General features: G+C 49.8%; 1 protein-coding gene and 1 long non-coding RNA gene across 2 annotated transcripts; one reads left to right on the top strand and one right to left on the bottom strand.

The window, feature by feature from the left end:
- The first annotated feature begins 41 nt into the window (after positions 1–41).
- LOC130856345 (DNA dC->dU-editing enzyme APOBEC-3F-like) lies at positions 42–27870 on the top strand. The gene is made up of 11 exons (XM_057740452.1): positions 42–66; positions 1757–1913; positions 4127–4406; positions 4615–4729; positions 17242–17398; positions 19607–19874; positions 20081–20195; positions 25670–25826; positions 26554–26824; positions 27110–27225; positions 27586–27870. The coding sequence occupies exons 2-11, from the start codon at positions 1764–1766 to the stop codon at positions 27673–27675; spliced, it is 1719 nt and encodes a 572-aa protein (XP_057596435.1). The 5' UTR covers positions 42–66; positions 1757–1763; the 3' UTR covers positions 27676–27870.
- On the bottom strand, positions 20649–25707 carry LOC130856347 (uncharacterized). The gene is made up of 3 exons (XR_009054557.1): positions 25556–25707; positions 21666–22213; positions 20649–20841 (listed from the first exon to the last, which is right to left on the bottom strand). It is a non-coding gene; the product is annotated as an uncharacterized LOC130856347 (long non-coding RNA).
- Positions 27871–27994: the final 124 nt, after the last annotated feature.

Here is a 27994-nt window from a genome sequence, read left to right as displayed (position 1 = left end):
CCCGAGAAGAAGTTCAGGGCTGGAACCAGCCATCACAGGAGGCTACAGCCAGAGGCCCTGGATCAGGTACTGCTGCCCACCCGCTCTGTCCCACTGGGCCCTCTCCAACCCTCCCTAGAGCTGTGCCTATCCTTGGCCTCCTTCTCCCCACAGTCCCTGCAGGCCCAGCCTCGTTCCTTTCCCTCTCTGGGCACCTTCTCTGCAGGGCTCACTCCCATCTCGGGTCTTTGCCCTCTTCTGGGGGGGCCCCCACTATTCCTTCTGAACGGGCCCCTCCCATACCTCCACCCAGCCCTGAGGGTCCGCATGGCCCAACTCTCTGTCTGAAAGTCTGTGGGGCTAGGCGGTCCCCTCCCTGCCTGTGTGGGGCTGCACCCGCTATTGGTCAGAAATATCTGTGCTCTGTGAACCCTTAGCATTTGGCTGAAAAGAGGATTGAAGCCGCTGGTGACTTTTGTTTAAAGCACTCGGATGGATTTTCTATAGTATTTACACCATTGTAAACACAGTGTGAGAACAGTTCTCTGAGGGAAGAAGACAAATCATCTCTTCCGAGGATATGTCAACTCTGAAGAGAAAAGGAAATACAGACTGTTCACAAACCTGGCCACACCCTAGGTGACTGCGCTTCACGTTTATAACTGTACCACTCACAGTTATCCTGGAATTAGAGGAAAGATCATGAGAAACGCTCCTGTTTTAAAATTAAGTAGAAAAGAAAGCCATGCCCAAGACTTCACACAGCTGCAAGGTCCTATAACGGAATAGCTGGAAATGGCCTGGCCTGGTCAAGGGGACCCAGCTCCATCACTTACTGCTCTGGGATTTGGGCAGGCTACTTTCCTCCTCTGTGTCCCTGCTTCCTCCTGTATAAAGTGCCATGACTCCTGAGGGAACTGCGGAGGAGCAGATAAGTTCAGACATAGAAAGCACGGGGAAGAGTATCCCGAGCCTGTGCATTTAGGTGGTAACCTGACATCAAAAAACATAACAGGACTTCCCTGGTGGTGCAGTGGTTAAGAATCCGCCTGCCAATGCAGGGGACACGGGTTCAAGCCCCGGTCTGGGAAGATCCCACATGCCACAGAACAACTAAGCTGAAGTGCCCCAACTACTGAGCCTGTGCCCTAGAGCCCGAAAGCCACAACTACTGAGCCCTCGTGCCACAACTACTGAAGCCCAAGTGCCTAGAGCCCATGCTCCACAACAAGAGAAGCCACTGCAATGAGAAGCCTGAGCACTGCTACAAAGAGTAGCCCCCGCTCACCACAACGAGAGACATCCCGTGCACAGCAATGAAGAGCCAATGCAGCCAATAAATAAATTAATCAAAAGAAAACAAAACAGAACAATACAAACCACCATGCCCAAGTGAAAAGTCAGGAATGAATGGGACTGAAATGTTAAAGGCTATTATTTTGGAGTGGAGAGCTTTTATTTCTCTTTTATAGTTTTCTAATGTGTTGGGGATGGGTGGGCAGGAACACTGGAGTGGGGTGTGGGGGGTGTGCTATTGAAGGGGCAGAGCCTGGGCCCCTGTGGGAGACATCACCTGCCCCTGCTGGCCCAGCACCCTCCCCTCTCCCTCTCCCCCGGTTTTCCTGCCTGGAAAGGCAGCAGGAAATTCTCTAGGCCCAGGCGGGCTGCTGGGAGGCACAGCGCCCAGGGCGCCCAGGGGGCTGCACTCAGGAGACACCAGCCTGGAGGAACCGCAGGGGGCCTCTCTGCACTGACCCTTTTCTCTCTTTGGCCCCAGAAACCCAATGGAGTGGTTAGATGTCAGAACCTTCTCCTTCCACTTTCGCAACCTGCGCTATGCAAACGGGCGGAACTGCTCCTACCTCTGCTTCTGGGTGGAAAGAGTGAACCCCTGGTCATCTGACTCCTCTGACTTTGGGGTCTTTGTAAACCAGGTATGTGTCCCGCCATACTCTCATCGCTGCGGAAAGAAACCAAAGCATTTATTGGTGACTTAGAATTGCAATGTGGGGAGCACAGATTCAGGTGCACCCTGCATTTTGTGCCTCCAAAGGGAAAAAAGCCTGGAGCAGGGGGGTGGGGTGGTTTTGGGTGTGGGGTTGGCAATTTGCCAAAGCTTTAGGATGCCTGCACACGTTGTTTTCCCCAAATTATGATTGGAAGATAGAATTACAATTGCAATTCATTGGTTTTCAAAGTATATTATGTCAGTTACTAGGAAAATACCTTTTGCCGTGTGTCCAGTTTTTAAACAAGAATGTGGATATAGGGACTTCCCTGGTGGTCCAGGGGTTAAGACTCCTGCTCCCAATGCAGGGGGCGCTGGGAGCTAAGATCCCGCATGCCGCTCGCGTAGCCAAAAAAACAAAAGAAAACCCAAAAAACAAAACATGCAAATAAAGAAGTGATAGGTTCTGTCCTATGCCCTTGTGCAGTGTAATAGTTCAAATCTAGTTCCCGCTTCAAAAATGGAATTACATTTTATCCCCCAAATGATGTCTCCCATGTCAGAGGTCTTACTCAGGTTCACATAAACCAGTTCAGGGTGTGGAAAAAATGGTAATAAGTTCATTGCCATGCAGGGGTTCAGGGGTCGATGCATCTTGCCACACATTTTCTTAAGTTCTTGGCCCTTTGAAGTGTCTGCTTGACCCTCCAGGAACCTGATACACGTTGGTGGTTGACTTCTCCCGGCAGGCCTTGTTTAGAGAGTCTGCTGGTGGTGGGTGTCTGGGTGTGTCATCGGGCTTGGCCTCTAGCAGCCTTGGAGGAAAGCGCGAGTTTAGAAAGCCTGGTCTATTGTGCCCCAGTGCCGATCAGGCCCTGGTAACTGCTCTGCTGGTCGGGTCCTCACTCTCCACACCCCTGCCTCCTCTGTGTCCGGGGCCTCTGATCCCGCAGGGGAGACCCACAGCCCTCATCCTGCCTGCCGCCCAGCTGGCTCTGAGCCCGTGGCCAGGTCTCCCTGGAGGAGCACTGCAGCGTCAGCAGTGACTACTGAAGCCCACCACCCTGCCGCCCCCTAGTCAACCACTAACCACTCCTGGGGAAAGCCCCCCACCCGCCTGCCCTCCTCCACCCAGAAGGCAGCCTTTTCAGAAAGGGTGTGGGGAAGGGGCCTCGTGGGCGGGGTGGGGGTGGGGTGCACTGTAGCAGGATGATCCCATCAAACATAATCTGAGTCCCAGGGGTCATCTCACTTTTTCTGCTACTCTGTGTTCAGAAAGTTAAGAGAAACTGATGAAATTAATATTGATAATGTGTTAGATGATATAGTCATCCCAGATATGGGAGTGGGGACGTTGGTTCCAGGACCCCGGAGAACACTAAAGTCTGCAGATACTAAATCCCTTATATAAGATGGCATAGCATCTGCATATAACCCACCCACATGCTCCCATATACTTCAGATGGTCTCTAGCTTACATATAGTACCTGATACAATGTAAATGCTACATAAATAGTTGTAAATACAATGTAGATGTTATGTAAATAGTTGCCAGCCTGGCAAATTCAAGTTTTGCCTTTGGGACCTTCTCAAATTTTTCTTTTCTTCTGAATCATTTCAATAGGTGGTTGGTTGAGTCTGCCGATGAGCAAACCTCAGATACAAAGGACTGACTGTGCATCTAATTTTTAAATCATATATATTTTGTAATATATAACATATAAAACTTCTTCATGAGAGAGTTTACATTCTTTTTTCTTCATACTAAGTCACTGAAATGAACTGTGTATCTTTACACTTGCCACACACCTCCCTTCAGATGAGCCACTTTTCAAGGGCTCTGTGCACATGTGTGGCTGGTGGCTCCCCCGAGGGACAGGGCAGCTCTGTGGCCCTCCCAGCAGACAGTTCCCAGGGAACAAGCCTGGACCCCAGAGGGGTGGCCCGGAGCAGGCACTCAGGATACTTGTAGAAAGAATGAATGGAAAGCTGGATGTTGGAATGAATGGATGAGTCGATGAACGAGGGAAAGGATGACTAAAGAAAAGAAGGGAGGGGAGAGCTGGAAAGAAGGGGTAACTCATGAACAGCCTGCCTCAGGGATGCCCGCCCCCGACCCCTCCTCCCCACTTCCCCAGCCTGGCCTCACTGCCTGCTCTGCTGGCCAAGAACGCCCCTTTCCGCCTCCATCTCTTCAAGGTCTATCCCCAGACTCGCCAGCACGCAGAAATATCCTTCCTCTCTTGGTTCCGCGCCGAGATGCTGTCCCCTGACGAGCAATACGAAGTCACCTGGTTCTTATCCTGGAGCCCCTGCTTGGCATGTGCAGAGCAGGTGGCTGAGTTCCTGAGGCAGAACAGGAATGTGACGCTGAGGATCTTTGCCGCCCGCCTCTACTACTTCTGGAAACCAGAGTACCGGGCCTGGCTGCGCAGGCTGCACCACCAGGGGACCTTAGTGAACATCATGTCCTTCTCAGGTGAGAAGAGGGGGCTGGGAGATGGGGGGTGGTGCAGTGGGAGGCATGGGGGGGGACCTAGGATCGCCCCCAGGGAGGGAGAGTGGGAGGAGACCCTGGGAAACAAGGCAGGACTGAGCGCACATGGCAGGGAGGGGGCAGGAGGGCACAGGGCACAGGAGGGCCAGCAGGGCCCGGACCTGACCGCTTTCTCTCCTCTTCATCTCAGACTTTAAGTACTGTTGGGAAATGTTCGTGTACAATCAGGGAATGCCCTTCCAGCCTTGGGAGGACCTGCGTGAAAATTATGAGTCCCTGGTGGAGGAGCTTGAGGACATATTCAGGTGAGGGTGTCCTTAGCCTCCCCCGCCCCATCCCCCCAGCCCCGCCTCCTCCTTAGCTCCAGCTACCTTCACCTCCCTTCTCAGCCTCCTCTCCTCCTTGGACTGGCCCTGCAGGCCCCGGCGCTTGGGCTGCCCCTGCCCTCCCTCAGCTCCTGTCTCCTTTCTTCCCCCACCATCTCCCCCACCCTGCGTCAGATCTCCCTCTCCCCAGCAAGGGAGCCCCCCTCCTCCCATCTCACGCAGGGACCAGACCTTGCTGTTGAACTGAACATACATGGGCATGAATATGTATAGTGTGAATATGGGATTTGAGAAACCGCCTTGAAGACAGACTTATCGGAGAACGAGGCTCCTTGATGGCAGTGACAGTACTCGTTTGCTAGGACAGCCTCAACAAAACGCCACAGACTGGGTGACTTAACAACGGGTATTTATTTTCTCACCACTGTGGAAGCTACAAGTCCAAGATCGAGGTGTCGGCAGGGGGGGCTTCCCCTGCAGCCTCCCTCCTTGGCAGCAGACACTTGGCTGCCTTCTCACTCTGGCCTCAGATGGTCTTTCTTCTGTGCGTGACCCCCGGGGCGCCCCTGGTGTCCCTCCGTGTGTCCCAGTTTCCTCTTCTCCTGAGGACAGCAGTGAGATTGGATGAAGGGTCACTCTAAGAGCTTCCTCTTAATGCAGTCACCTCGTTGAAGGCCCCATCTCCCTCTAGTCACCTCTGAGGACCTGGAGGTTGGGACTTCTGCACATGGATGTGGGGGGACAGTTTGGCCCATGCAGTGACCAAGGGCCGGTCTGAGCTGAGCAGGCGCTGTGAGGGCAGGCTCTCTGTCCAGCGTGTCTCTCTCTAGGTTATGCCCCCCTTGACCCTGACTCATCTGCTTCCATTCCACACCGTGGTGCCCCTAGAGCCCCACCCCCCACCTTCAGTCTGTCATCATCACACCCCACCCGCCCTCTGCTCACCCCTCATCCCATTCCCCACCTGCTGCCAGGGATGCACCTCTGGGGGTGGGGATGGGGAACGAGCGAGGAGAAAACAAATTAATGGTTAAGTTTATATTTATAATTTTTTTATTTTATTTCATTTTTGTATAACTAATTTCTCATTAATTAATTTTATTTATTTATTGCTGCAGTGGGTCTTTGTTGCTGCACATGGCTTTGTCTAGTTGTGGCGAGCGGGGTTTACACTTCATTGTGGTGTGTGGGCTGCTCATTACCGTGGCTTCGCTTGTTGCGGAGCATAGGTACTACGTCAGTGGGCTCAGTAGCTGGGGCACATGGCCTCAAGAGGTGTGGCACACGGGCTTAGTTGCTGCCAGGCATGTGGGATCTTCCTGGATCGGGGATTGAACCCATGTCCCCTACACTGGCAGGCAGATTTTTAACCACTGTGCCACCTAGAAAGTCCCTAAGTTTACATTTAAATAAGTTTTTAGAAAAGAAGCAAGATTGTCCACGTGAGGATTAAGATTATGGGAGCTTTTTCAGAAAGCAGGATAAGAAAGTGGAAGGACAGCCCAGAGTCAGGTCAGGGAGCACAGCTCAGTGGCTCAAGGTAGGTCAGCAAGCGAGCGTCTGGCCAACTGCCTCGTGAACACATCCGGGTGGAACCCACTGGAGATTCCAGAAAGGGTGGCAGGGATTGTGACGATGCAAAAAGGGAGGAAGAGCCTGATGAGGTGGGATTCTGCAGAGGAAGCAACAGCCAGGGGAAGCTGTTGGTGTGGAAAGTGTCCTTCAAGTCCTTGTGGAGAAGGTCTGGGGTTCCCCTGACCTTGGCCGTCTGGGTGTGAATTGTCCGTGGCAGCAGACACCTGTCCCTTCTCTCTCTCTTCCTGTTTGCACTGCTGCCTGGGGGTCTTAGGCAGCATCCGGGGGGTCTCTGGCTCTTCGGCTCCTCTGCCTTGATACTCTCCCTGTCGGTGTTTCCTTCAAGGAGGGAGGCACAGAGGGACACGGATGTGGATGACACACCTCCTGGTTGTCTCGGGCAGTAAAAGGGGCTGCAGTGGCCAGCTCAATATGTCCCGCTCCTAGCACGCCTGCATCTCGGCCCATCTCAGATGGCTCTCAGGAATCTCCGAGCCGGGGCTGGAGGATTGCTGTCATTAGGGAAAGGCCAGCAAAGGGTTTCAGCCTTCTTGTCCATCCTTTCTGCTTCTCAGGCCAGGGGTGACTTAGCTCTCTGAGTTTGACCAACACTTCAGCGTGCGAATCTGATCACTCTTTGGACTTCCCTGGTGGTCCAGTGGTTAAGACTCCATGCTTCCAATGCAGGGGGCACGGGTTTGATCCCTGGTTGGGGAAGCTCTGCATGCCACCTGCTGTGGACAAAGAAAGAAAGAAAGAAAATCTGAGCACTCTTCCCTGAAGGAACCAGCTGTTGACTTAAAAAAAAAAACACAGCATGAGAGTTGCGAGTTAAGTTTTATTTGGGGAAAAATGAGGACTGCCTCCTGGGGGACAGCATCCCACATAGCTCTGAGAAACTATTGCAAAGAGGCAGGGGGGAAGCTCTGTATATATGTGGTTTTGGTGAAAGCATGGTGATTGCATGAAAAACATGCACTCAACACATATTGTTTACAGAAAGTTACTGCGAGTCAAAGGAGCAGTCATCACCATGAAGGATTTTAGTGTTTTTCTAGATATGAGGAGATACAAGAATTGGACCCTTAAAGTTGGCTCCTGAAAATATGTGACTATCTAAAGGCCTGTTCTGCCAGTTGTTCGCAGAGCACAGAGGGCCTCATTTCCGTTCTCCACCCTGATCACCTTTCAGGGGGCGTTGGCAGTCAGCAGCTGCAGCAGCACAGGATTTAATCTTTGTAGAGGTAGATGGCAAATGCCAAAGGCGAATGCCTATTGTAGTGGTCAGGGCCCCCTCATGGTCATAAATTCCACCATGCTTTGGGAGGCATTTCATGACCATTTTGTCCCATGGTGGCAGGAAAGCTCATTCCTAGCTATGGTGAAGATTTCGCTGATAGGCCACTCCGTGTGCTATTACTGGCTAGATCTTCTAACAAAGGTCAAAGGTCTCTGGACCACCTGTATTTCTAGTCTGCTACGCTCCAGGAAAAATTCCCTCTTGTTGTGTCTTCCCATATCTAGAGTTACACTCTTACAGTCATTGATCGCACACAGAACTATATACTTGACCAACTGCTTCCAGTCGCCTAGTCAACATTATTTTTGTCGGTGGCTCAGTCACACACTTGGTAATACAAGAAAATAATCTTGTAAAACAGAGAAAATACAAATAATATAGTTAATGACATGAATAGAGTGATAAGTAAACATTTAAATCAAGAGCTTCCATTAGGTGTAGCTCAGTATATCATCAGGTCGTCTGATTTAGTCTATTTTGCACCAGTCTTTATCGTTCAGGGAAACTATATTTTGACACTGTCCATAAGGCCCCCAGCCCAATGTCCTCGTGTCACTAGGCTGGTTATCCTTAGTATGATTTAATTGTTCCCAAGATAAAAGGAGGCGTTAAAACTTAAATGGCCACAGCCTATTGTTCACCACCGAAAACCATCCCATAATTGTGAGAGGTTTTACTCCTTGGCTGAAATATTGCCTGTTGCTCTGATTGAGGTTGCTTTAACATTAAAAGAAAATTTGAATCTATGGGCAGAGTCACAGCAGGTAGTATTAATTGACTAGGTGAGGGGATCTCCTGAACAGGACTATAATTTTTTCCTCTAGAATAAATTTCCTAAGGGCCATCCAATTAGAGCCTTGGAGGGGAGAAATCCACCAAGGCAACCCAAAAGTACTAGTCATAGGTAATTGGCCGCAAACCCAGCAATTGGATTGACTTTTAAAATTAGCATAGGATTGTGCCCATGAGAGCAAAACATTGGATTCATGTACAAAGCTCCAAGAGTCAAGAAAACATTATAAATGCTCATACGAGTCAGGTCAGGCATCTTGGGCTAGCTACTTCTGATACTGGCTTCTTCTCATCCTAGTGTGAGTGTCGTTTCTCCTCTGATAAGTGTCCTTCCATCTAGGTTGGAGATTGTCCTTTAAATTATATCCGTTCGAGTTTGTATAATCGTCTGGTTGCAGGTCGTGAGGCATCTGATTTTCATCCAGAGATAGATTACTGAGATAAGCTTCAGAAACAAATTTAGAGTGTCCTTTTAAAATTTCATTCAGATTGTACATTAATATAGCATAACAGCAAGGGACTATCCAGGAAGGGAATCTTAGTAAATAGAGACCTCCATCAGCAAAACTGGCACTTAATATTCATTGAAACATAATCTTCCTTCTTTCTAAAACTACCCACATTTTTACTAAATATAACCAAATTAAGACTAATTTGTTTGCAAAAACAAGTCTGGTCTCAGAACAAAACAACAACAACAACAAAACCCAAACAAACAAACAAACAAACAAGCAAACAGAAACTTGGCCTGATAATTTATGTAACTATAATTGATCATATAGGCTTTTTGCTTTGCTGAGACTTTTATGAGTCCAACTAAACGTTTAAAAGACCTCTCAGGGTTAGGAAGCTTACAGCAAGGGCTTATCAGAGATTTTACCTAACAGATCGAAGTGAATTCCTTCCTTTTAAGGTCCCCCCAATACCTTGAGTTTTCTATACCTGTTAGTGAGGTAGCCTTTCTAATTTATCTGACACAGCTTCTGGGAACCAATGTTTCCAATGTCTGAAGGGAACAGATAGAGAGAAAAGAATAATGTTTCAATCCTGCTTACAAAGGTATAATTTGCCAAATTACTGTACGTGGTAATTAATTTGAGGGGAGGTGTTTCCTTACACCTGGAAAACACACACTTAAACCAGGAATTTTTCAGATAGGAACCATCAAATCTGTGACCATATTTACTAGTCTGTTTAGTCCTATGTAACTAATCCTTTTTGTTAACCGCTTGTGAAGCCATCAGCTTTCTCATTAGGATTCTTTTAACTTCTTACCCAGTTCAGCATTATGGTCTGAAAGTCAGAAACTTGTATTTATCCAAAAGTCCTTTCTATAAATCTTCTTGAAGAGGAAGCATTTTGGAAAGGCATGAGAATAAAACCATAACTGTCTATAATGACATAAGGCTTAAGAAGGCGCGTTTAAAACCTCATTGCTTTGTCAAAGATACTTCGTTACTGATGTGACATACAACACTTTAAGACAGTAACTACAATCACGACTGAAAACATTTTACCAGGACATGTCACAAGCTTAGGAACTCCATATAATTTCTAGAATATCTATATTAATAACATTTACCATACAGTAAAACCTAAGAAGATTTTTTACTCATTTGAGAATACTTCCCATGTAACTTAACATACCAAATGAACCTCATTTATATCTCTCTTTGGGATGTTTCAGGGGCCCTTTGAAGCATCCCAAAGTTAGCTAGAGGTCAAAGGACTTCATTGGCATTTGATACAGGAAGTTTTGTCAAAAATATCAAAAAGGGTGTAGAACAGTCAGTCAGATAGGATCACAGGTCACTGTGAAACAATAGCTATTCACTTAGCCACAGTAACAATAAAAGATTTCAAAGGCAAATACAGATCACTTGAAAGGTAAAGGAAACTTAAAATCCGTTCTCAAAAGGCAGTTCAACATTTTAAGAAAACTTGTCCTCTTAACAGAGAGAAAAGCCAAATTCACGTTTTGCACCAGCTTACTTGTAAAATTTGTTTACCTAACTAAATTTATTCTAAACTTAGTCAGGCCTCACCATGCACAAAACTCTTTTCTCAGGGTCCACTTTCCGCAAACCTTCTTATCACTTTCTATATCCATTACTTTATTTTCCCAATGAAAAACAGCCACCTGTAAGTCAGACCTACTTTCTTTTCCCTCAACTGTAATTCCATTGTTCATGCCTTCTTGAAAACACACATCCTACTTTCCTTAAGCAACCATGAACTGTCCTTTACGACAGCATTCTGTAGATCCGTGCACATCAATACCAGTGCACATCAATACCAGTGCTAATTTCTAAAAGATTTGCTTACTTTAGAGAACATGGCACCAAACGTATTTATTAAGAGTCCAAATCATCTTTAGTGTCTTTGTAAGAGGAAGCCAGTGTTCCACAATTAATGTTTCAGTATCTTCTTTTATTTGGGAATGACCTAGCTATTTAATAAGCTTTCATCACTTAACACAATTTTAGAATGTCAAGTTACCAGAATCTGGAGAGACGCTTTTAGATAGACATTCCTAGAGCATAATTATTTTTCATAGGGTTTCTCTAAAAGCTCTGATCTCATTTCACTTTCTTTCCTTAAAAGATTCTTCACATAAAGTTACTTTCCTTGCTGACAGATTTGTAACTGATATAACAAGATTGATTTCACTTATATTACACCTAGGCATAATAAAATGTGGGTGGTTCTAACACATGTTTATATTAATGAGATCAACTGGCAAACATTAATACCAGATCCTAATTGAATAGTGAAGATGTCCCTGTTCACGTGAACCTGAAATTTATTTAGCTTAATTTGTCTTGTATTTAGAACTGTTTGAATTTGTAAGTGCCTACTTCTCTTTAAGCCAATTAAATAGAGCTCATTTACAAATTAACCACAGCAATATTATCCGAAGACAGAGACACATAGTGAGACATACATATATCCGGACAGACACAACAAGAGATGTAGCTGCAGTTTCTAAACTTAGTCACGAATCAGATATCATAATATAAAAGTCACTAGTTTTGAAATAAGAGCAATTTTAAAAGCCTTCTTCCACTTTTGAGTTTCCTTTTTGTTTTTTTCCTTTTCAATCTCAGGAATTGGGGATGGTTTAGATAAGATAATTGTTCCTGAAAGCTCTGGTCTCAAGGTAAAGGCAGAGAGAATCAGGATCTCCTAGTAGGACTAATTCCCTTAGAGTCAGAATTCTTGAGAATTTTTTTTTCCTTCAAGCTAGCTTTCTCTAGTGGTTGGGAATGAAAACGGGGTCAAAAATTATGTCCTACAAGAGTAAAAAAAAGGGGGGGGGGTGTAGATTAAACCTTCGACTGGCATTGTGTTCTTAACTGATGAGATTGAAGTTTATAATTTTTGTAGATACCCCTTTTGTTTTCTTTCTCTCTCTCTTCCTTTCTTTCTTTCTTTTCTCTTTCTTTCTTTTTTCTTACTTTCCTTCTCTTTCTTTCTTTCTTCCTCCCTACCTCCCTCTCTTTCTTTCTTCTTTCTTTCTTTCTTTCTTTCTTTCTTTCTTTCTTTCTTTCTTTCTTTCTTTCTTTCTTTCTTTCTTTCTTTATCCCTCTGTTCCTTTCTTCTTTTTAATGGTTTTGAAATGTCGGTCGGCCAATATAACAAGAGTGTTTGCACATAACACGGACCAGCCTAGATTGTGTCTTTGGACTAGGGTAGCCAACTCCTCATCTAAGCCTTCTAAAAAGGTCGTGCTAAGCAAAGGATCATTTTAATGGCTAGACAATGATTCAAGTGTCAAGCCAGAATGTTGCTTATGTGTTGGTTTTCTCCCCCCTCAAACCGTTCCTAATAGTCCAGATTTTTTTCATTTGAGCTTTGCTTGTGCTATTGAATCTCTGTCGAACTACAAGTATTTTTTTTTTGGAAAAAGCTGTGGGATAAGTTCAAGTAATTTCTGAGCTAACTCCTTGAATTCAGTGTGAGCCTGTGGTTCAAAATCCATTAAGGGATGTTTTCACCCTGCTTTATTTATCCATGCCCTTGTTTTGCTTTTAGAACCTAACAGTTGTATTAATTGATATAGATCTGAAAAACCCAGGCTCCTAGGTCAGCTGAAATTCCTTAGCAAATCCCAGTGGATCCTGACTTGGATGGGGAAATTCCTTAGTCAAGGCTCCAAGCTCTCCTCGGGTCCACGGTGTGTACAAAAGCACTGAGGATGGTTCACCTCCCCTGTAACTGCTTTCTCCTTAAAGGGAGCTATAATCACTTCTGATATTCTATCCTCCTTTGCTGGGGAAGAGGGGAGCAGCAGGAGGTGGAAGAGTTGGGAAAGAAAGAGAGACAGACAATTCCCATAGAAGAGGATACACGGGAGAGACAGAGTCAGAGAAAGTGCGAGTAGCCTGTTTAGTTTAGAAGTTTTTAGATACCAGAGTAAGCATTCCACTCAGTCTGTTTGATAGTAAGGCTGGCTCTTTTCCTAACTGTGCGCAAAAGAGCAATTTTGGAATATCAAAAGAACCGCAACTTGGTCATTGTAGGTTGAGATCTCCTTTAGCATAATTTCCCCATTAAGCAGGTACTTGCAAGTACGAGTTTCTGTACGTACATAAACCTGGCTAGGGTGTTCGAAAGAGGCTGGCCTTCTGATGCCCCTTGCTGCTGTGAGAGGCTCTGTTTCCCATTTTAAAGTTGAATTTGTCTGGGATAAAGAAAAAACACTAGTGAACTTGTGTGGTGGGCCAGTGTGACTGCCTGTGAGTTTAACTCCCTTAAGCTCACCCCAGAGTCATTTCAGCTCTCTTAATGGGTCTTGATTTCTCCATTCGGGAGTCTAATAGGACCGCGGGTGCTCCAGTAACTGAGGGGCCAGTGCTTACTGGCACCCCCGGCGAGCAAGTGCTTTCATTAACTGGTGGGTTTCCATATGGGAGCATTGCACGGTATGAGGACGCTGCCTCCACAACTCCCGTCAATTTCCCCGTCACCTGAGAGAGCTGTAACTGGCTGGGAGGAGTCTTCGCCCCTTTCTTTGGAGCAAAGCTCTCATGTAATATCTTCACTTTTACCCCAACAAACTCTATTAAGGCAGCCAAATGGAGGAAAAGTGTCAGATCAGCCTCTTACCTAACCACTCAGCCCAGACCACTCAGTCTCCTAGGACTGAGCAAACCCTGGTATCTTTCAACCAGCCCCGCCCCGCCCCCGCCCCCGCCCCCGCCCCGGATCTTTCACCTGGTGGGTATTCCTCCCTATCTTTCAACCCAGCCCCACCCAGTATTCTGCCAGTGGGCTGGTATTTCCCTGGTATCTTTCAACCAGGCCCCTGCCCCACCCCCAACCGGAGCATATTTCCACTGGGAGGAGGCAGGTACCTGCTGCACCTCCAAATAAAACTCAGGATCATCAACCAACACGGGAGATCCAAGAACTAGGAGAGACTTACCCAAATCTATCTGGACTCTCCGAGCAGACGGATGAGCGCAAGGGGCCCTTGCTGGTACCAAGGCTCAGGTTCCTCGTAGAGTTTGGGCGAAGGAGAGAAGTGTACTCTGGGTCCATTTGTGCTCACCAAAACTGTCGACTTAAAGAAAAGAAAATCATGTGAGAATTGTGAGTTAAGTTTTATTTGAGACGAAAGGAGGACTGCAGCCCAGGGAACAGCATCCCAGACAGCTCTGAGAAACTGTTGCAAAGAGGCAGTGGGGAAGCTCAGCATACATGTGGTTTTGGTGAAAGGGAAACACATGCAGTCAACACCTATTGTTTACAGAAGGTTACTGCCAGTCACAAGGTGCAGTCATCACCATGAAGGATTTTAGTGTTTTTCTAGATATGAGGAGATACAAGAATGGGACCCATAAAGTTGGCTCCTGAAAATATGTGACTATCTAAAGACCTGTCCTGCCAGTTTCTCCCAGAGCACAGAGGGCCTCATTTCTGTTCTCCACCCTGAACACCACTCAGGGGGGCGTTGGCAGTCAGCAGCTGCAGGAGCACAGGATTTCATCTTTGTAGAGGCAGATGGCAAAAGCCAATGGCAAATGCCTATTGTAGTTGACACGGCTCATTCTAGAATCTTTTGTTGGCTGTGGCCCTGGGTGTCAGGACAGATGGGAGCGAAGGAGACACCTTTCCTGTGGATCTTGTCACCTGTTGCCCAAGGTTTTGTTATCCCTGAGGCCATCCCAGGGCCTGTGGAGCAGAAGGGGGTGTGTGCAGGGTGGGGGAGCAGTGGGATGACAAGCTGAGTGTAGTTAAGTTAGGAATCAGATTTGTGTGCAGTCTGGACTGGAGGTGGCCGTGACTGCTCCAAGCCCTCCTCCCTACTTTCCCCAGAGCTGTTTTCTCATCTGCAGGTCTTGGTGGGAAGCAGACAGCTTACCCCTTGTCTTGTGCCCCTCCCCCACTCCTGTTTATGGAGCAGGGAGGAAGCAGGAGGAGGCAGGCAGGCCAGGCTGCCTGGACAGCCTTCCCGTTCTGCCATTTACATTCTGTGTGACCGCGAGAGGGTGTCTTAGCCTGTCTGTGCTGGGGCCACATCTAAAGTGTCAGGATAATGATCCTCCCCACTCAGTGCTACTGGGGGAGCTGGGGTGGCAGAAGGTGCACAGGCTCTGCTCATCACAGGGCTGGAGAGGAAGATCTGGATCACTGACCCCCAGCCCTCATTTTCCATCCCGCCCAGAGTCTTGTCAGGATACTGACTGGCAAGTAAGTGCCAAGCAGGAGGAGGGTGGAGGAGGGCCAGCCTGCCCCTCCCCTGATGGGAGCAGGCCTCTGTCCTGTCTCTTCTGTCCCATCCCCCTCTCTGGGGCATCTTTACTTTCTCTTTCCCTTTGAAATAACATCCGGGTCCTGCAGCAGAGAGGGGCCGGGCTTCATCAGAGACTGAGCTTGGCCAAGAGGGCGGGCCCAAGAGAAGGTGGGTGTAGCCTGAGGAAGCAAACCACCCCAGGGCCCTCCCACCCCTGGTACCAAACCAGAAAGCAGGTGGGGCCTCCCCTGAGGCCACCTGGGTGGTTGCTCACAGATAAGGGTTTTTCTACACAAAAGCCCTGGGAGAGGAAATGGCACCCCAGTACCCGAGAAGCAGTTCAGGGCTGGAACCAGCCATCACAGGAGGCTACATCCAGAGGCCCTGGATCAGGTACTGCTGCCCACCCGCTCTGTCCCACTGGGCCCCCTCTCCAACCTTCCCTAGGGCTGTGCCTGTCCTTGGCCTCCTTCTCCCCACAGTCCCTGCAGGTCCAGCCTTGTTCCTTTCCCTCTCTGGGCACCTTCTCTGCAGGGCTCACTCCCATCTCGGGTCTTTGCCCTCTTCTGGGGGGGCCCCCACTATTCCTTTTGAACGGGCCCCTCCCATACCTCCACCCAGCTCTGAGGGTCCTGATGGCCCAACTCTCTGTCTGAAAGTCTGTGGGGCTAGGCGGTCCCCTCCCTGCCTGTGTGGGGCTGCACCCGCTATTGGTCAGAAATATCTGTGCTCTGTGAACACTTAGCATTTGGCTGAAAAGAGGATTGAAGCCGCTGGTGACTTTTGTTTAAAGCACTCGGATGGATTTTCTATAGTATTTACACCATTGTAAACACAGTGTGAGAACAGTTCTCTGAGGGAAGAAGACAAATCATCTCTTCCGAGGATGTGTCAACTCTGAGGAGAAAAGGAAATGCAGACTGTTCACAAACCTGGCCACACCCTAGGTGACTGCGCGTCATGTTTATAACTGTACCACTCACAGTTATCATGGAATTGGAGGAAAGATCAGGAGAAATGCTCCTGTTTTAAAATTAAGTAGAAAAGAAAGCCATGCCCAAGACTTCACATAGCTGCAAGATCAGATAAGGAAATTGGTGGAAATGGCCTAGCCTGGTCAAGGGGACCCAGATCTATCACTTACTGATCTGGGACTTGGGCAGGCTACTTTCCTCCTCTGTGTCCCTGCTTCCTCCTGTATAAAGTGACATGACTCCTGAGGGAACTGCAGAGGAGCAGATAAGTTCAGACAAAGAAAGCACTGGGAGGAGTAGCCCGAGCCTGTGCATTTAGGTGGTAACCTGACATCAAAAAACATAACAGGACTTCCCTGGTGGTGCAGTGGTTAAGAATCCGCCTGCCAATGCAGGGGACACGGGTTCAAGCCCCGGTCTGGGAAGATCCCACATGCCACAGAACAACTAAGCTGAAGTGCCCCAACTACTGAGCCTGTGCCCTAGAGCCCGAAAGCCACAACTACTGAGCCCTCGTGCCACAACTACTGAAGCCCAAGTGCCTAGAGCCCATGCTCCACAACAAGAGAAGCCACTGCAATGAGAAGCCTGAGCACTGCTACAAAGAGTAGCCCCCGCTCACCACAACGAGAGACATCCCGTGCACAGCAATGAAGAGCCAATGCAGCCAATAAATAAATTAATCAAAAGAAAACAAAACAGGACAATACAAACCACCATGCCCAAGTGAAAAGTCAGGAATGAATGGGACTGAAATGTTAAAGGCTATTATTTTGGAGTGGAGAGCTTTTATTTCTCTTTTATAGTTTTCTAATGTGTTGGGGATGGGTGGTCAGGAACACTGGAGTGGGGTGTGGGGGGTGTGCTATTGAAGGGGCAGAGCCTGGGCCCCTGTGGGAGACATCACCTGCCCCTGCTGGCCCAGCACCCTCTCCTCTCCCTCTCCCCCGGTTTTCCTGCCTGGAAAGGCAGCAGGAAATTCTCTAGGCCCAGGCGGGCTGCGGGGAGGCACAGCGCCCAGGGCGCCCAGGGGGCTGCACTCAGGAGACACCAGCCTGGAGGAACCGCAGGGGGCCTCTCTGCATTGACCCTTTTCTCTCTTTTGCTGCAGAAACCCAGTGGAGCGGTTAGGTGTCCCAAGCTTCTCCTTCCACTTTCGCAACATGCCCTATGCATATTCGCGGAACGGCTCCTACCTCTGCTTCCAGGTGGAAAGACTGAACCAGTGCTCATCTGACTCCTCTGACTTTGGGGTCTTTGTAAACCAGGTATGGGTCCTGAGACACTCTCATTGCAGCCGCAAGAAACCAAAGCATTTATTGGTGACTTAGAATTGCAATGTGGGGAGCACAGATTGAGGTGCAGCCTGCATTTTGTGCCTAAAAAGGGAAAAATGCCCAGCGCAGGGGGTGGTGGGTGCGGGACTGGCTATTTGCCAAAGTCTTAGGACGCTTGCACAAGTTGTTTTCCCAAAATTATGATTGGAAGAGATAATTACACTTGCATTTCATTGGTTTTCAAAGTATATTATGTCAGATACTAGGAAAATCCCTTTTGCCGTGTGTCCAGTTTTTAAACAAGAATGTGGATATAAGGACTCCCCTGGTGGTCCAGTGGTTAAGACTCCCGCTCCCAATGCAGGGGGCGCTGGGAGCTAAGATCCCACAGGCCGCTCGCGTAGCCAAAAAAACAAAAAAACCCAAAAAACAAAACATGCAAATAAAGAAGTGATAGGCTATGTCCTATGCCCTTGTGCAGTGTAATAGTTCAAATCTAGCTCCCGCTTCAAAAATGGAATTACATTTTATCCCCCAAATTATGTCTCCCATGTCAGAGGTCTTACTCAGGTTCACATAAACCAGTTCAGGGTGTGGAAAAAATGGTAATAAGTTCATTGCCATGCAGGGGTTCAGGGGTCGATGCATCTTGCCACACATTTTCTTAAGTCCTTGGCCCTTTGAAGTGTCTGCCTGACCCTCCAGGAACCTGATACACGTTGGTGGTTGACTTCTCCCGGCAGGCCTTGTTTAGAGAGTCTGCTGGTGGTGGGTGTCTGGGTGTGTCATCGGGCTTGGCCTCTAGCAGCCTTGGAGGAAAGCGCGAGTTTAGAAAGCCTGGTCTATTGTGCCCCAGTGCCGATCAGGCCCTGGTAACTGCTCTGCTGGTCGGGTCCTCACTCTCCACACCCCTGCCTCCTCTGTGTCCGGGGCCTGTGATCCCGCAGGGGAGACCCACAGCCCTCATCCTGCCTGCCGCCCAGCTGGCTCTGAGCCTGTGGCCAGGTCTCCCTGGAGGAGCACTGCAGCATCAGCAGTGACTACTGAAGCCCACCACCCTGCCACTCCCGAGTCAACCACTAACCACTCCTGAGGAAAGACCCCACCCGCCTGCCCTCCTCCACCCACAAGGCAGCCTTTTCAGAAAGGGTGTGGGGAAGGGGCCTCATGGGCGGGGGTGGGGGTGGGGTGCACTGTAGCAGGGTGATCCCATCAAACATAATCTGAGTCCCAGGGGTCATCTCACTTTTTCTGCTACTCTGTGTTCAGAAAGTTAAGAGAAACTGATGAAATTAATATTGATAATGTGTTAGATGATATAGTCATCCCAGATATGGGGGTGGGACGTTGGTTCCAGGACCCTGGAGAACACTAAAGTGTGCAGATGCTAAATCCCTTATATAAGATGGCATAGCATCTGCATATAACCCACCCACATGCTCCCATATACTTCAGATGGTCTCTAGCTTACATATAGTACCTGATACAATGTAAATGCTACATAAATAGTTGTAAATACAATGTAGATGTTATGTGAATAGTTGCCAGCCTGGCAAATTCAAGTTTTGCCTTTGGGACCTTCTCGAATTTTTCTTTTCTTCTGAATCATTTCAATAAGTGGTTGGTTGAGTCTGCCGATGAGCAAACCTCAGATATAAAGGACTGACTGTGCATCTAATTTTTAAATCATATATATTTTGTAATATATAACATATAAAACTTCTTCATGAGAGAGTTTACATTCTTTTTTCTTCATACTAAGTCACTGAAATGAACTGTGTATCTTTACACTTGCCACACACCTCCCTTCAGATGAGCCACTTTTCAAGGGCTCTGTGCACATGTGTGGCTGGTGGCTCCCCCGAGGGACAGGGCAGCTCTGTGGCCCTCCCAGCAGACAGCTCCCAGGGAACAAGCCTGGACCCCAGAGGGGTGGCCCGGAGCAGGCACTCAGGATACTTGTAGAATGAATGAATGGAAAGCTGGATGTTGGAATGAATGGATGAGTCGATGAATGAGGGAAGGGATGACTAAAGAAAAGAAGGGAGGGGAGAGCTGGAAAGAAGGGGTAACTCATGAACAGCCTGCCTCAGGGATGCCCGCCCCTGACCCCTCCTCCCCACTTCCCCAGCCTGGCCACACTGCCTGCTCTGCCACCCAAGATCACCCCCTTTCCACCTCCATCTCTCTATCCCCCAGGCTTCCGGCCATGCAGAGCTCTCCTTCCTCTCTTGGTTCTTGGAGGAGAAGCCGTCCCATGATGAGCAATACGAAGTCACCTGGTACTTACCTTGGAGCCCCTGCTTGAGATGTTCAGAGCAGGTGGCTGAGTTCCTGATGGAGAATGGGAATGTGACACTGAGTATCTTTGCCTCCCGCCTCTACTACTTCTGGAAACCAGAGTACCGGGATGCGCTGCGCAGGCTGCACGACCAGGGGGCCTTCGTAGACATCATGTGCTTCCCAGGTGAGAAGAGGGGGCTGGGAGATGGCGGTGGTGTGGTGGGAGGCATGGGGGGAAGCTAGGATCGCCCCCAGGGAGGGAGAGTGGGAGGAGATCCTGGGAAACAAGGCAGGACTGAGCGCACATGGCAGGGAGGGGGCAGGAGGGCACAGGGCACAGGAGGGCCAGCAGGGCCCCAACCTGACCGCTTTCTCTCCTCTTCATCTCAGACTTTGACTACTGTTGGGAAAACTTCGTGTACAATCAGGGAATGCCCTTCCAGCCTTGGGAGGACCTGGATGAAAATTATGAGTTCCTGGTCGAGGAGCTTGAGGAAATTCTCGGGTGAGGGCTTCCTTAGCCTCCCCCGCCCCATCCCCCCAGCCCCGCCTCCTCCTTAGCTCCAGCTACCTTCACCTCCCTTCTCAGCCTCCTCTCCTCCTTGGACTGGCCCTGCAGGCCCCGGCGCTTGGGCTGCCCCTGCCCTCCCTCAGCTCCTGTCTCCTTTCTTCCCCCACCATCTCCCCCACCCCACCCCACCCCACCCCGTGTCAGATCTCCCTCTCCCCCGGCAAGGGAGCCCCGCCTCCTCCCATCTCACGCATGTACCAAACGTTGTTATTGAATTGAACATAAATGGGCATGAATATGTATAAGTGTGAAAATGGGATTTGAGAAACCGCCTTGAAGACAGACTTGACTTATCGGAGAATGAGGCTCCTTGATGGCAGTGACAGTACTCGTTTGCTAGGACAGGCTCAACAAAACGCCACGGACTGGGTGACTTAACAACGGGTATTTATTTTCTCACCACTGTGGAAGCTACAAGTCCAAGATCGAGGTGTCGGCAGGGGGGGCTTCCCCTGCAGCCTCCCTCCTTGGCAGCAGACACTTGGCTGCCTTCTCACTCTGGCCTCAGATGGTCTTTCTTCTGTGCGTGACCCCCGGGGCGCCCCTGGTGTCCCTCCGTGTGTCCCAGTTTCCTCTTCTCCTGAGGACAGCAGTGAGATTGAATGAAGGGTCACCCTAAGAGCTTCTTCCTAACACAGTCGCCCCTTTGAAGGCCCCATCTCCCTCTAGTCACCTCTGAGGACCTGGAGGTTGGGACTTCTGCACATGGATGTGGGGGGACAGTTTGGCCCATGCAGTGACCAAGGGCCGGTCTGAGCTGAGCAGGCGCTGTGAGGGCAGGCTCTCTGTCCAGCGTGTCTCTCGCCAGCTTATGCCCCCCTTGACCCTGACTCATCTGCTTCCATTCCACACCGTGGTGTCCCTAGAGCCCCACCCCCCACCTTCAGTCTGTCATCATCACACCCCACCCGCCCTCTGCTCACCCCTCGTCCCATTCCCCACCTGCTGCCAGGGATGCACCTCTGGGGGTGGGGATGGGGAATGAGCGAGGAGAAAACAAATTAATGGTTAAGTTTACATTTAAATAAAAATTTTTAGAAAAGAAGTAGGATTGGGCACGTGAGGATTAAGATTATGGGAGCTTTCTCAAAAAGCAGGATAAGGAAGTGGAAGGACAGCCAAGAGTCAGGTCAGAGACCACAGCTCAGTGGCTCACGGTAGGTCAGCAAGCCAGCGTCTGGCCCTTTGACCACAGAGGCAACTGCCACGTGAACGTGCCGGGCAGGAACCCAGAGGAGGTTCCAGAAAGGGTGGCTGGGACTGTAGCTCTGCGGAAGGGGAGGAAGAGCCTGATGAGGTGGGATTCTGGGCAGGGAGACGCAGAGGAACCAACAGTAAGGGGAAGCTCTCGGTTTCGAATCTGTCCTTCAAGTCCTTGTGGAGAAGGTCTGGGGTCCCACTGACCTTGGCCATCTGGATGTGAATTATCCGTGGCAGCAGACACCTGTCCCTCCACTCTCCCTTCCTGTTTGCACTGCTGCCTGGGGGTCTTGGGCAGCATCCGAGGGGTCTCTGGCTCTTCGGCTTCTCTGCCTTGATGCTCTCCCTGTTGGTGTTTCCTTCAAGGAGGGAGGCAGAGGGACACGGATGTGGATGACACACCTCCTGATTGTCTCGGGCAGTAAAAGGGGCCGCAGTGGCCAGCTCAATATGTCCCGCTCCTAGCACGCCTGCATCTCAGCCCATCTCAGGAGGCTTGCAGAAATCTCCAAGTTAGGGCTGGAGGATTGCTGTCATTAGGGAAAGGCCAGCAAAGGGTTTCAGCCTTCTTGTCCATCCTCTCTGCTTCTCAGGCCAGGGGTGACTTAGCTCTCTGAGTCTGACCAACATTTCAGTGTGTAAATCCGATTGCTCTTCGGACTTCCCTGGTGATCCAGTGGTTAAAACTCCATGCTTCCAATGCAGGGGGCACGGGTTCAGTCCAAGGTTGGGAAAGCTCTGCATGCCACCTGCTGTGGCAAAAGAAAAAAAAAAAAAAAACCTTATCACTCTTCCCAGAAGGAACCAGCTCATTCTAGAATCTTCTGTTGGCTGTGGCCCTGGGCATTAAGACAGATGGGAGTGAAGGAGACACCATTCCTGTGGATCTTGTCACCTGTTGCCCAAGGTTTTGTTATCCCTGAGGCCATCCCAGGGCCTGTGGAGCAGAAGGGGGTGTGTGCAGGGTGGGGGAGCAGTGGGATGACAAGCTGAGTGTAGTTAAGTTAGGAATCAGATTTGTGTGCAGTCTGGACTGGAGGTGGCCGTGACTGCTCCAAGCCCTCCTCCCTACTTTCCCCAGAGCTGTTTTCTCATCTGCAGGTCTTGGTGGGAAGCAGACAGCTTACCCCTTGTCTTGTGCCCCTCCCCCACTCCTGTTTATGGAGCAGGGAGGAAGCAGGAGGAGGCAGGCAGGCCAGGCTGCCTGGACAGCCTTCCCGTTCTGCCATTTACATTCTGTGTGACCGCGAGAGGGTGTCTTAGCCTGTCTGTGCTGGGGCCACATCTAAAGTGTCAGGATAATGATCCTCCCCACTCAGTGCTACTGGGGGAGCTGGGGTGGCAGAAGGTGCACAGGCTCTGCTCATCACAGGGCTGGCGAGGAAGATCTGGATCACTGACCCCCAGCCCTCATTTTCCATCCCGCCCAGAGTCTTGTCAGGATACTGACTGACAAGTAAGTGCCAAGCAGGAGGAGGGTGGAGGAAGGCCAGCCTGCCCCTCCCCTGATGGGAGCAGGCCTCTGTCCTGTCTCTTCAGCCAGGGTCTGTCCCATCCCCCTCTCTGGGGCATCTTTACTTTCATTTTCCCTTTGCAATAACATCCGGGTCCTGCTGCACAGAGGGGCCGGGCTTCATCAGAGACTGAGCTTGGCCGAGAGGGAGGGCCCAAGAGAAGGTGGGTGTAGCCTGAGGAAGCAAACCACCCCAGGGCCCTCCCACCCCTGGTGCCTAAGCAGGAAGGAGGTGGGGCCTCAGCTGAGTTGACCTGGGAGGTGGCTGTCAGATGAGGTGCTGTCCTTTAGCAAGTGTCCTGGGAGAGGAAATGGAGGCAGAGTGCCTATGACAAAGGGCTTGCCTGGGACAAGCCCTCCTAAGTCAGGAGACAGCATCTGGATTCCCAGCATCCGGTAAGTCAAGAGCCCATGAGAAGGAAAGAGGATGGGTGTGAGAGATGAAAACCACCCTAGGCCTCCCACGTTTGCTCACCCAGGCAGGAAGGGCATCTACCAATCAGAGAGCTGTAGGGGAACACTCTTCAGATAAGGGACTTTCCCGAGGACAAGGGCAGCCTTGTGAGGGGGAGTGGAGCCCGAGAGCCCAGTGCCCAGGGCAAGCTGGGACATGTCTGCCAAGGAGGCTGGAGCCAGGCTGCAGGGACCAGGTATTGCTGCCGGTTCTCCTTTCGGCTTCGGGCTGGGTCTCCTGTTTCTTGCCTCTATCTGTTTCCAGCCCTGGGTTCTCTCCTTCTCTGCTCCTTCTCTTGCCTCAGGCCCCCCAGCCCTGCCTCTGCCACAGCCTGTCTCTCTGTGTTTCTGGCCATCTCTCTCTGTCCCTGGCCATATCCCATAGGCACAGCCACCGGGTCTTCCTAAAGCTCTCTGTGCACCCTCATTCCTAGACTTCAGGTTCAAGGATGAGTCAATCAGTGTTTGGAGTCAGCTATAGAAGCATTTTTGTAATCTTTATTTTAAAGGCACAGTTTTGCAAAGAATATTCTCATTTCTGCTCTGTGGAGGGAAAACTCTCCAAGACAAGAAGATAACTCAACTCGTTTCCCATGAAGACACTACCAAGTATGAAAAATTCAGTTGGTCTTTAAATACTTCTTACAAGTTGTTTCTATCATACTTACAACTTTAGCTATTCAAGGTCAAAGTGTAACATTTGTGCTATGAAGATAAGTCCTCTTGTCTAAAATGTGAAATATCTCAGCCTTGAGTGTCTGGGTTTCCCCAGGACTGGGGAGTTTCCCAGAACGTGGGAACTTCAGGGCTAAAATCAGGAAGATTCCAGGCACACGGGACAGTGGTTGTTTTAGGTACGCTATGAATGGAGTTTCCCTTCTAATCCTTACCCTGAGGGTGGCCAGTTTCCCTCACAGGGAGTATGAATTTCAGGCGAGATCATTGGCTGGTAATCAAAGGCCACAGTCTAGAGATGATCTCTTCAGCAATAATTATCCAAATCCATCTAAAGTTTTGCTAATTCACACAAGAGACGTCAGAGAGTTTTCCATTGATTAAATTCGTGGCTTTGTTCATTAGCACATCAGATATCAGAAATGGTTTTTCGTTGGTGGAACTGGTGATGTTTCAGTGAGTTGACTGGAAATGTGGCAAGACTCCTCTGTTCTTGCAGGAATGAAGTACTGCGCCCTGTGGTCTGGGCCGTGAGGGCACCCTTGGCTTGATTCCTGCGTCCAGATGCCAATTCTGAGGCTCTGAGGTCACCTGAGTCTGACTCGATGGTCAGCCAGTGACATTACCTTGGGTGGATTGTCCAGAAGGACAATGGCCTGGGGCCATCAAGCCTCCCAAGCTCACTCAGACTGACATCTGCTTGGTCATGAGTGTCCACGTGCAGTGGGGCCCTGGCCAGGGGGTGCACTTCTCTGGGGCCCGGCAGGAAGGCTCCTTGTTACATCCACCTACTTCTGTCTGTGCAGAGCCAACCGCATTTATTGACAAGAACCTGGTGGTTCTGCATCCCCACAAAAGGGGCGGGCCACTTTGCAATATAATACTAAATGAACAAAAGCAAGATACAAAATGGAATACTCTTTAGAATACAGTCCTAATTAGGGGGAGAGAAAGCTATGCGAGCCCTTCAGCCAAAAGCCTGTCACAGCGCTCCCTTGGTGACAAGAGTTTGTGCTGTTCACATGCCTCTGTGCTCTTTGTACAGACAAAATTGTGATACACACACCTCAGCCGAGAGCACAGAGTTAAAGGAAGCACCAGCTTCCATTCCCCACTCCCCTGCTCCCCAGAGATGAGGGTCCTGACATTAGAAATGGGGTTGAGGTGCTGGTAGGACCTGAACAGAGGGGTCTGAGGCTCAGGACATAGATGCGAGAGCCAAGGAAGGACATGCTGTGTCCCGTTGTCAGGGCGCCCCAGCGCCCCCCCCCCCTCCCCGCCGACCCAGCCCAGACATCCTGCCTGCAATGACCTCTAGCAGGGGCTGGGGGTGGGAGGGGGGGTCTTTGGCAGGCAGGGGGTGGGAGGTGGTGTGTGAGGTGGGAGAGCTCACCCTCTTCCTTTTCCCTCCCGGTCCTCCTGACCAACAAAGAAGGAAGAGACCCTCCCTTACCTCCCCTTAGGGGTCCAGGTGAACCCAAGGAATTGGGTTCAGAATGTGACAGAGCCTGGGGTGACACCAGAGAAAGCTGTCTGCATCTTTGATTTTCTCCCTCCTGTTGTACAGAAACACAATGAACCTGCTAAAAGAAAATACATTCGAACAACAGTTTGGCAACCAGCGCCGGGTGCAGGCGCCCTACTCCCGGAGGAAGACCTACTTGTGCTACCAGCTGAAGCGGCACGATGACGTCACGCTTCACAAAGGCTGCTTCCGAAACAAGGTGTCAAATAGGTCCTCTGGGCACAGGGCAGGCAGGGGCAACCCCACCATGCAGGGAAAATCCTGAGGCTTAGCAGAGCCTGAGTCAGCCCAGCTTCCCTGGAACTTTCCACATTCTTTCCCATCCCTGGGCCACCAGAGAAGCCCTTCCCTTCGGCAGAATGGTCTTCCTGCCCCTCTTTGAGAAATTAGTATTTCCTCATCCTCCAGATCTCAGCTCAGTCACCGCTTCAGGGAAGTCAAGCTCTCTTTCAAGGACTGAGCACCTAATCTCACCTACAAGATCTCCATCACACTTGTGCCTTTTGGCCCATCTTCCTAACTGTCCCATCCCTCCTCTCTCCCTCCCTGACCTGCTCCTTGGTACCCTCAGGTTCAAACATCTCCAGACAACCTCCTGGACATGTCCAAAAGCCAGGTCACAGAGTATTCAGGACTGTGCCCTGGGGGTGTCTGTTCTACAACCCATCTCTCCTGGGCACTGGGACTGTGATCCGATTCTGATCAAGTTACGGGTGCTTGGGGAGTGTGGAATTAATGGGTGAGTGAGTGAGTGAAGGAATAAATAGTTGAAGGAAAGAAGGAGGTTGTTTCCTTGTGCTATAGGCAAGTTCACCTACTGGAAGGTTCACAGGACAGAGCCCACCATTCTCAGGTTCACGCTTAGTGTGTGACCTCTGGCCTCTGCCTTCTAACCAACCCTTCCTTCGCTCTGGGACCCTCTCCAGAAGAAGCGACATGCAGAAATTCGCTTTATTAAGAAGATCAACTCGCTGAATCTGGACCCAAACCAGAACTACAAAATCATCTGCTATATCACGTGGAGCCCTTGCCCAGACTGTGCCAGGGAGCTGGTTAATTTCATCAAAAGTCATGACCGCCTGAGCTTGCACATCTTCGCCTCCCGCCTGTACTTCCACTGGATCAAGAAGTTTCAGTGGGGGTTGCAGCAGCTACAGACAGCCCAGCAGGTCTCAGTGGCTGTCATGACGCACTCAGGTAGGAAGAGAGACAGAGCTGTAGGTGGACAGGAGGGTCTGCAGTTCCAAGAGTGAAAGCCACTGAGTGGGAGTGGGGGATTGGGGGAGGCTGGACAGGAAGGACAGGGGTCCAGCAGAGACCCAAGATGTGATATCACCTGGAAGGGGAAATTCCGAGGAGAGGCTAATTCCAGGGAGAGGAAGAGAAGGAAGGGGAAAGGAAGGAGGGACCATGGCCCTGCTGGTGCAGGCTTGCTGCTCCCCTGGACTTGGGCCCTGACTCGGTTTCCCTCTCTCATCTCAGAGTTCGAAGACTGCTGGGAACAGTTTGTGGACCACCAGGGGCGGCCCTTCCAGGCCTGGGATAAGCTGGATCAATACAGTGAAAGCATAAAGCGGCGCCTCCGCAGAATCCTGACGGTGAGAAGCCTTCCCTGCTGCAGGCCCCTGGCCTCACGCCCCACCCCTTCCCAGCTTCAGCAACCCCACCTCCCCCCACCTCCCCGACCCTGTGTGTCAGTCCTCTCCTTGCTCTCTCCCCACTGCCCCCAACTCCTTTCTCTTTCCTCGTGATACCCCCTATGCATCCCCTCTCCCAGGGGCTCCCAGTTCCTTCCTTTTCTCTCTCTTCATAGACTCTTGTTAGCTTCCTGTTTCAAGGCCTCCCTGGCCCACCTTGACCCAGTTCTTTTCTTGTCCCGGCATTTTCAGCACTACCTCTTCTCCCCTTCCTTCCTCAGTTTCCTGGCAATCGAAGCTTTCTCTTTTCTCTCTCAACAGCCCTTGAATGAGAATAATTTAGTGGATTCCTTCAGAGGCTTGAGGCTTGGATCCCCATCCCCTTCATCCTTAAGAAGTGACCCGAGATGACAGTTCCTGGGGCATCTCAGTGCTTCATAAACTGCTGACTCTTAGGAGCAAGTAGCAAGCTCCACAGCATCCATAACCCTCAATCCAGTCCAGAAACCTTTCTTTCCTCTTTCATTCTTCTGTTTTCCTTTCTTTTATAAGTGAGTAAATGTTTTTATAATTGAAAAAATAAAGATAATTTGAAAGTCTGTAAAACTTGGGTTACTTTCTAAGAGGGGAATCAAGTCTTTCCTTCATAAAAAGATAAGTATGAAGAACTTTCATACTACAGCACTAAGGAAAATTTTACTTAAGAATTACTTCAGAATTCCTAGTATAA

The sequence above is a fragment of the Hippopotamus amphibius genome, chromosome 7 (genome assembly GCF_030028045.1).
Source record: "Hippopotamus amphibius kiboko isolate mHipAmp2 chromosome 7, mHipAmp2.hap2, whole genome shotgun sequence".
In the NCBI taxonomy this organism is placed as follows: Eukaryota; Metazoa; Chordata; class Mammalia; order Artiodactyla; family Hippopotamidae; genus Hippopotamus; species Hippopotamus amphibius.
This window is presented reverse-complemented; position numbering and strand designations above follow the sequence as displayed.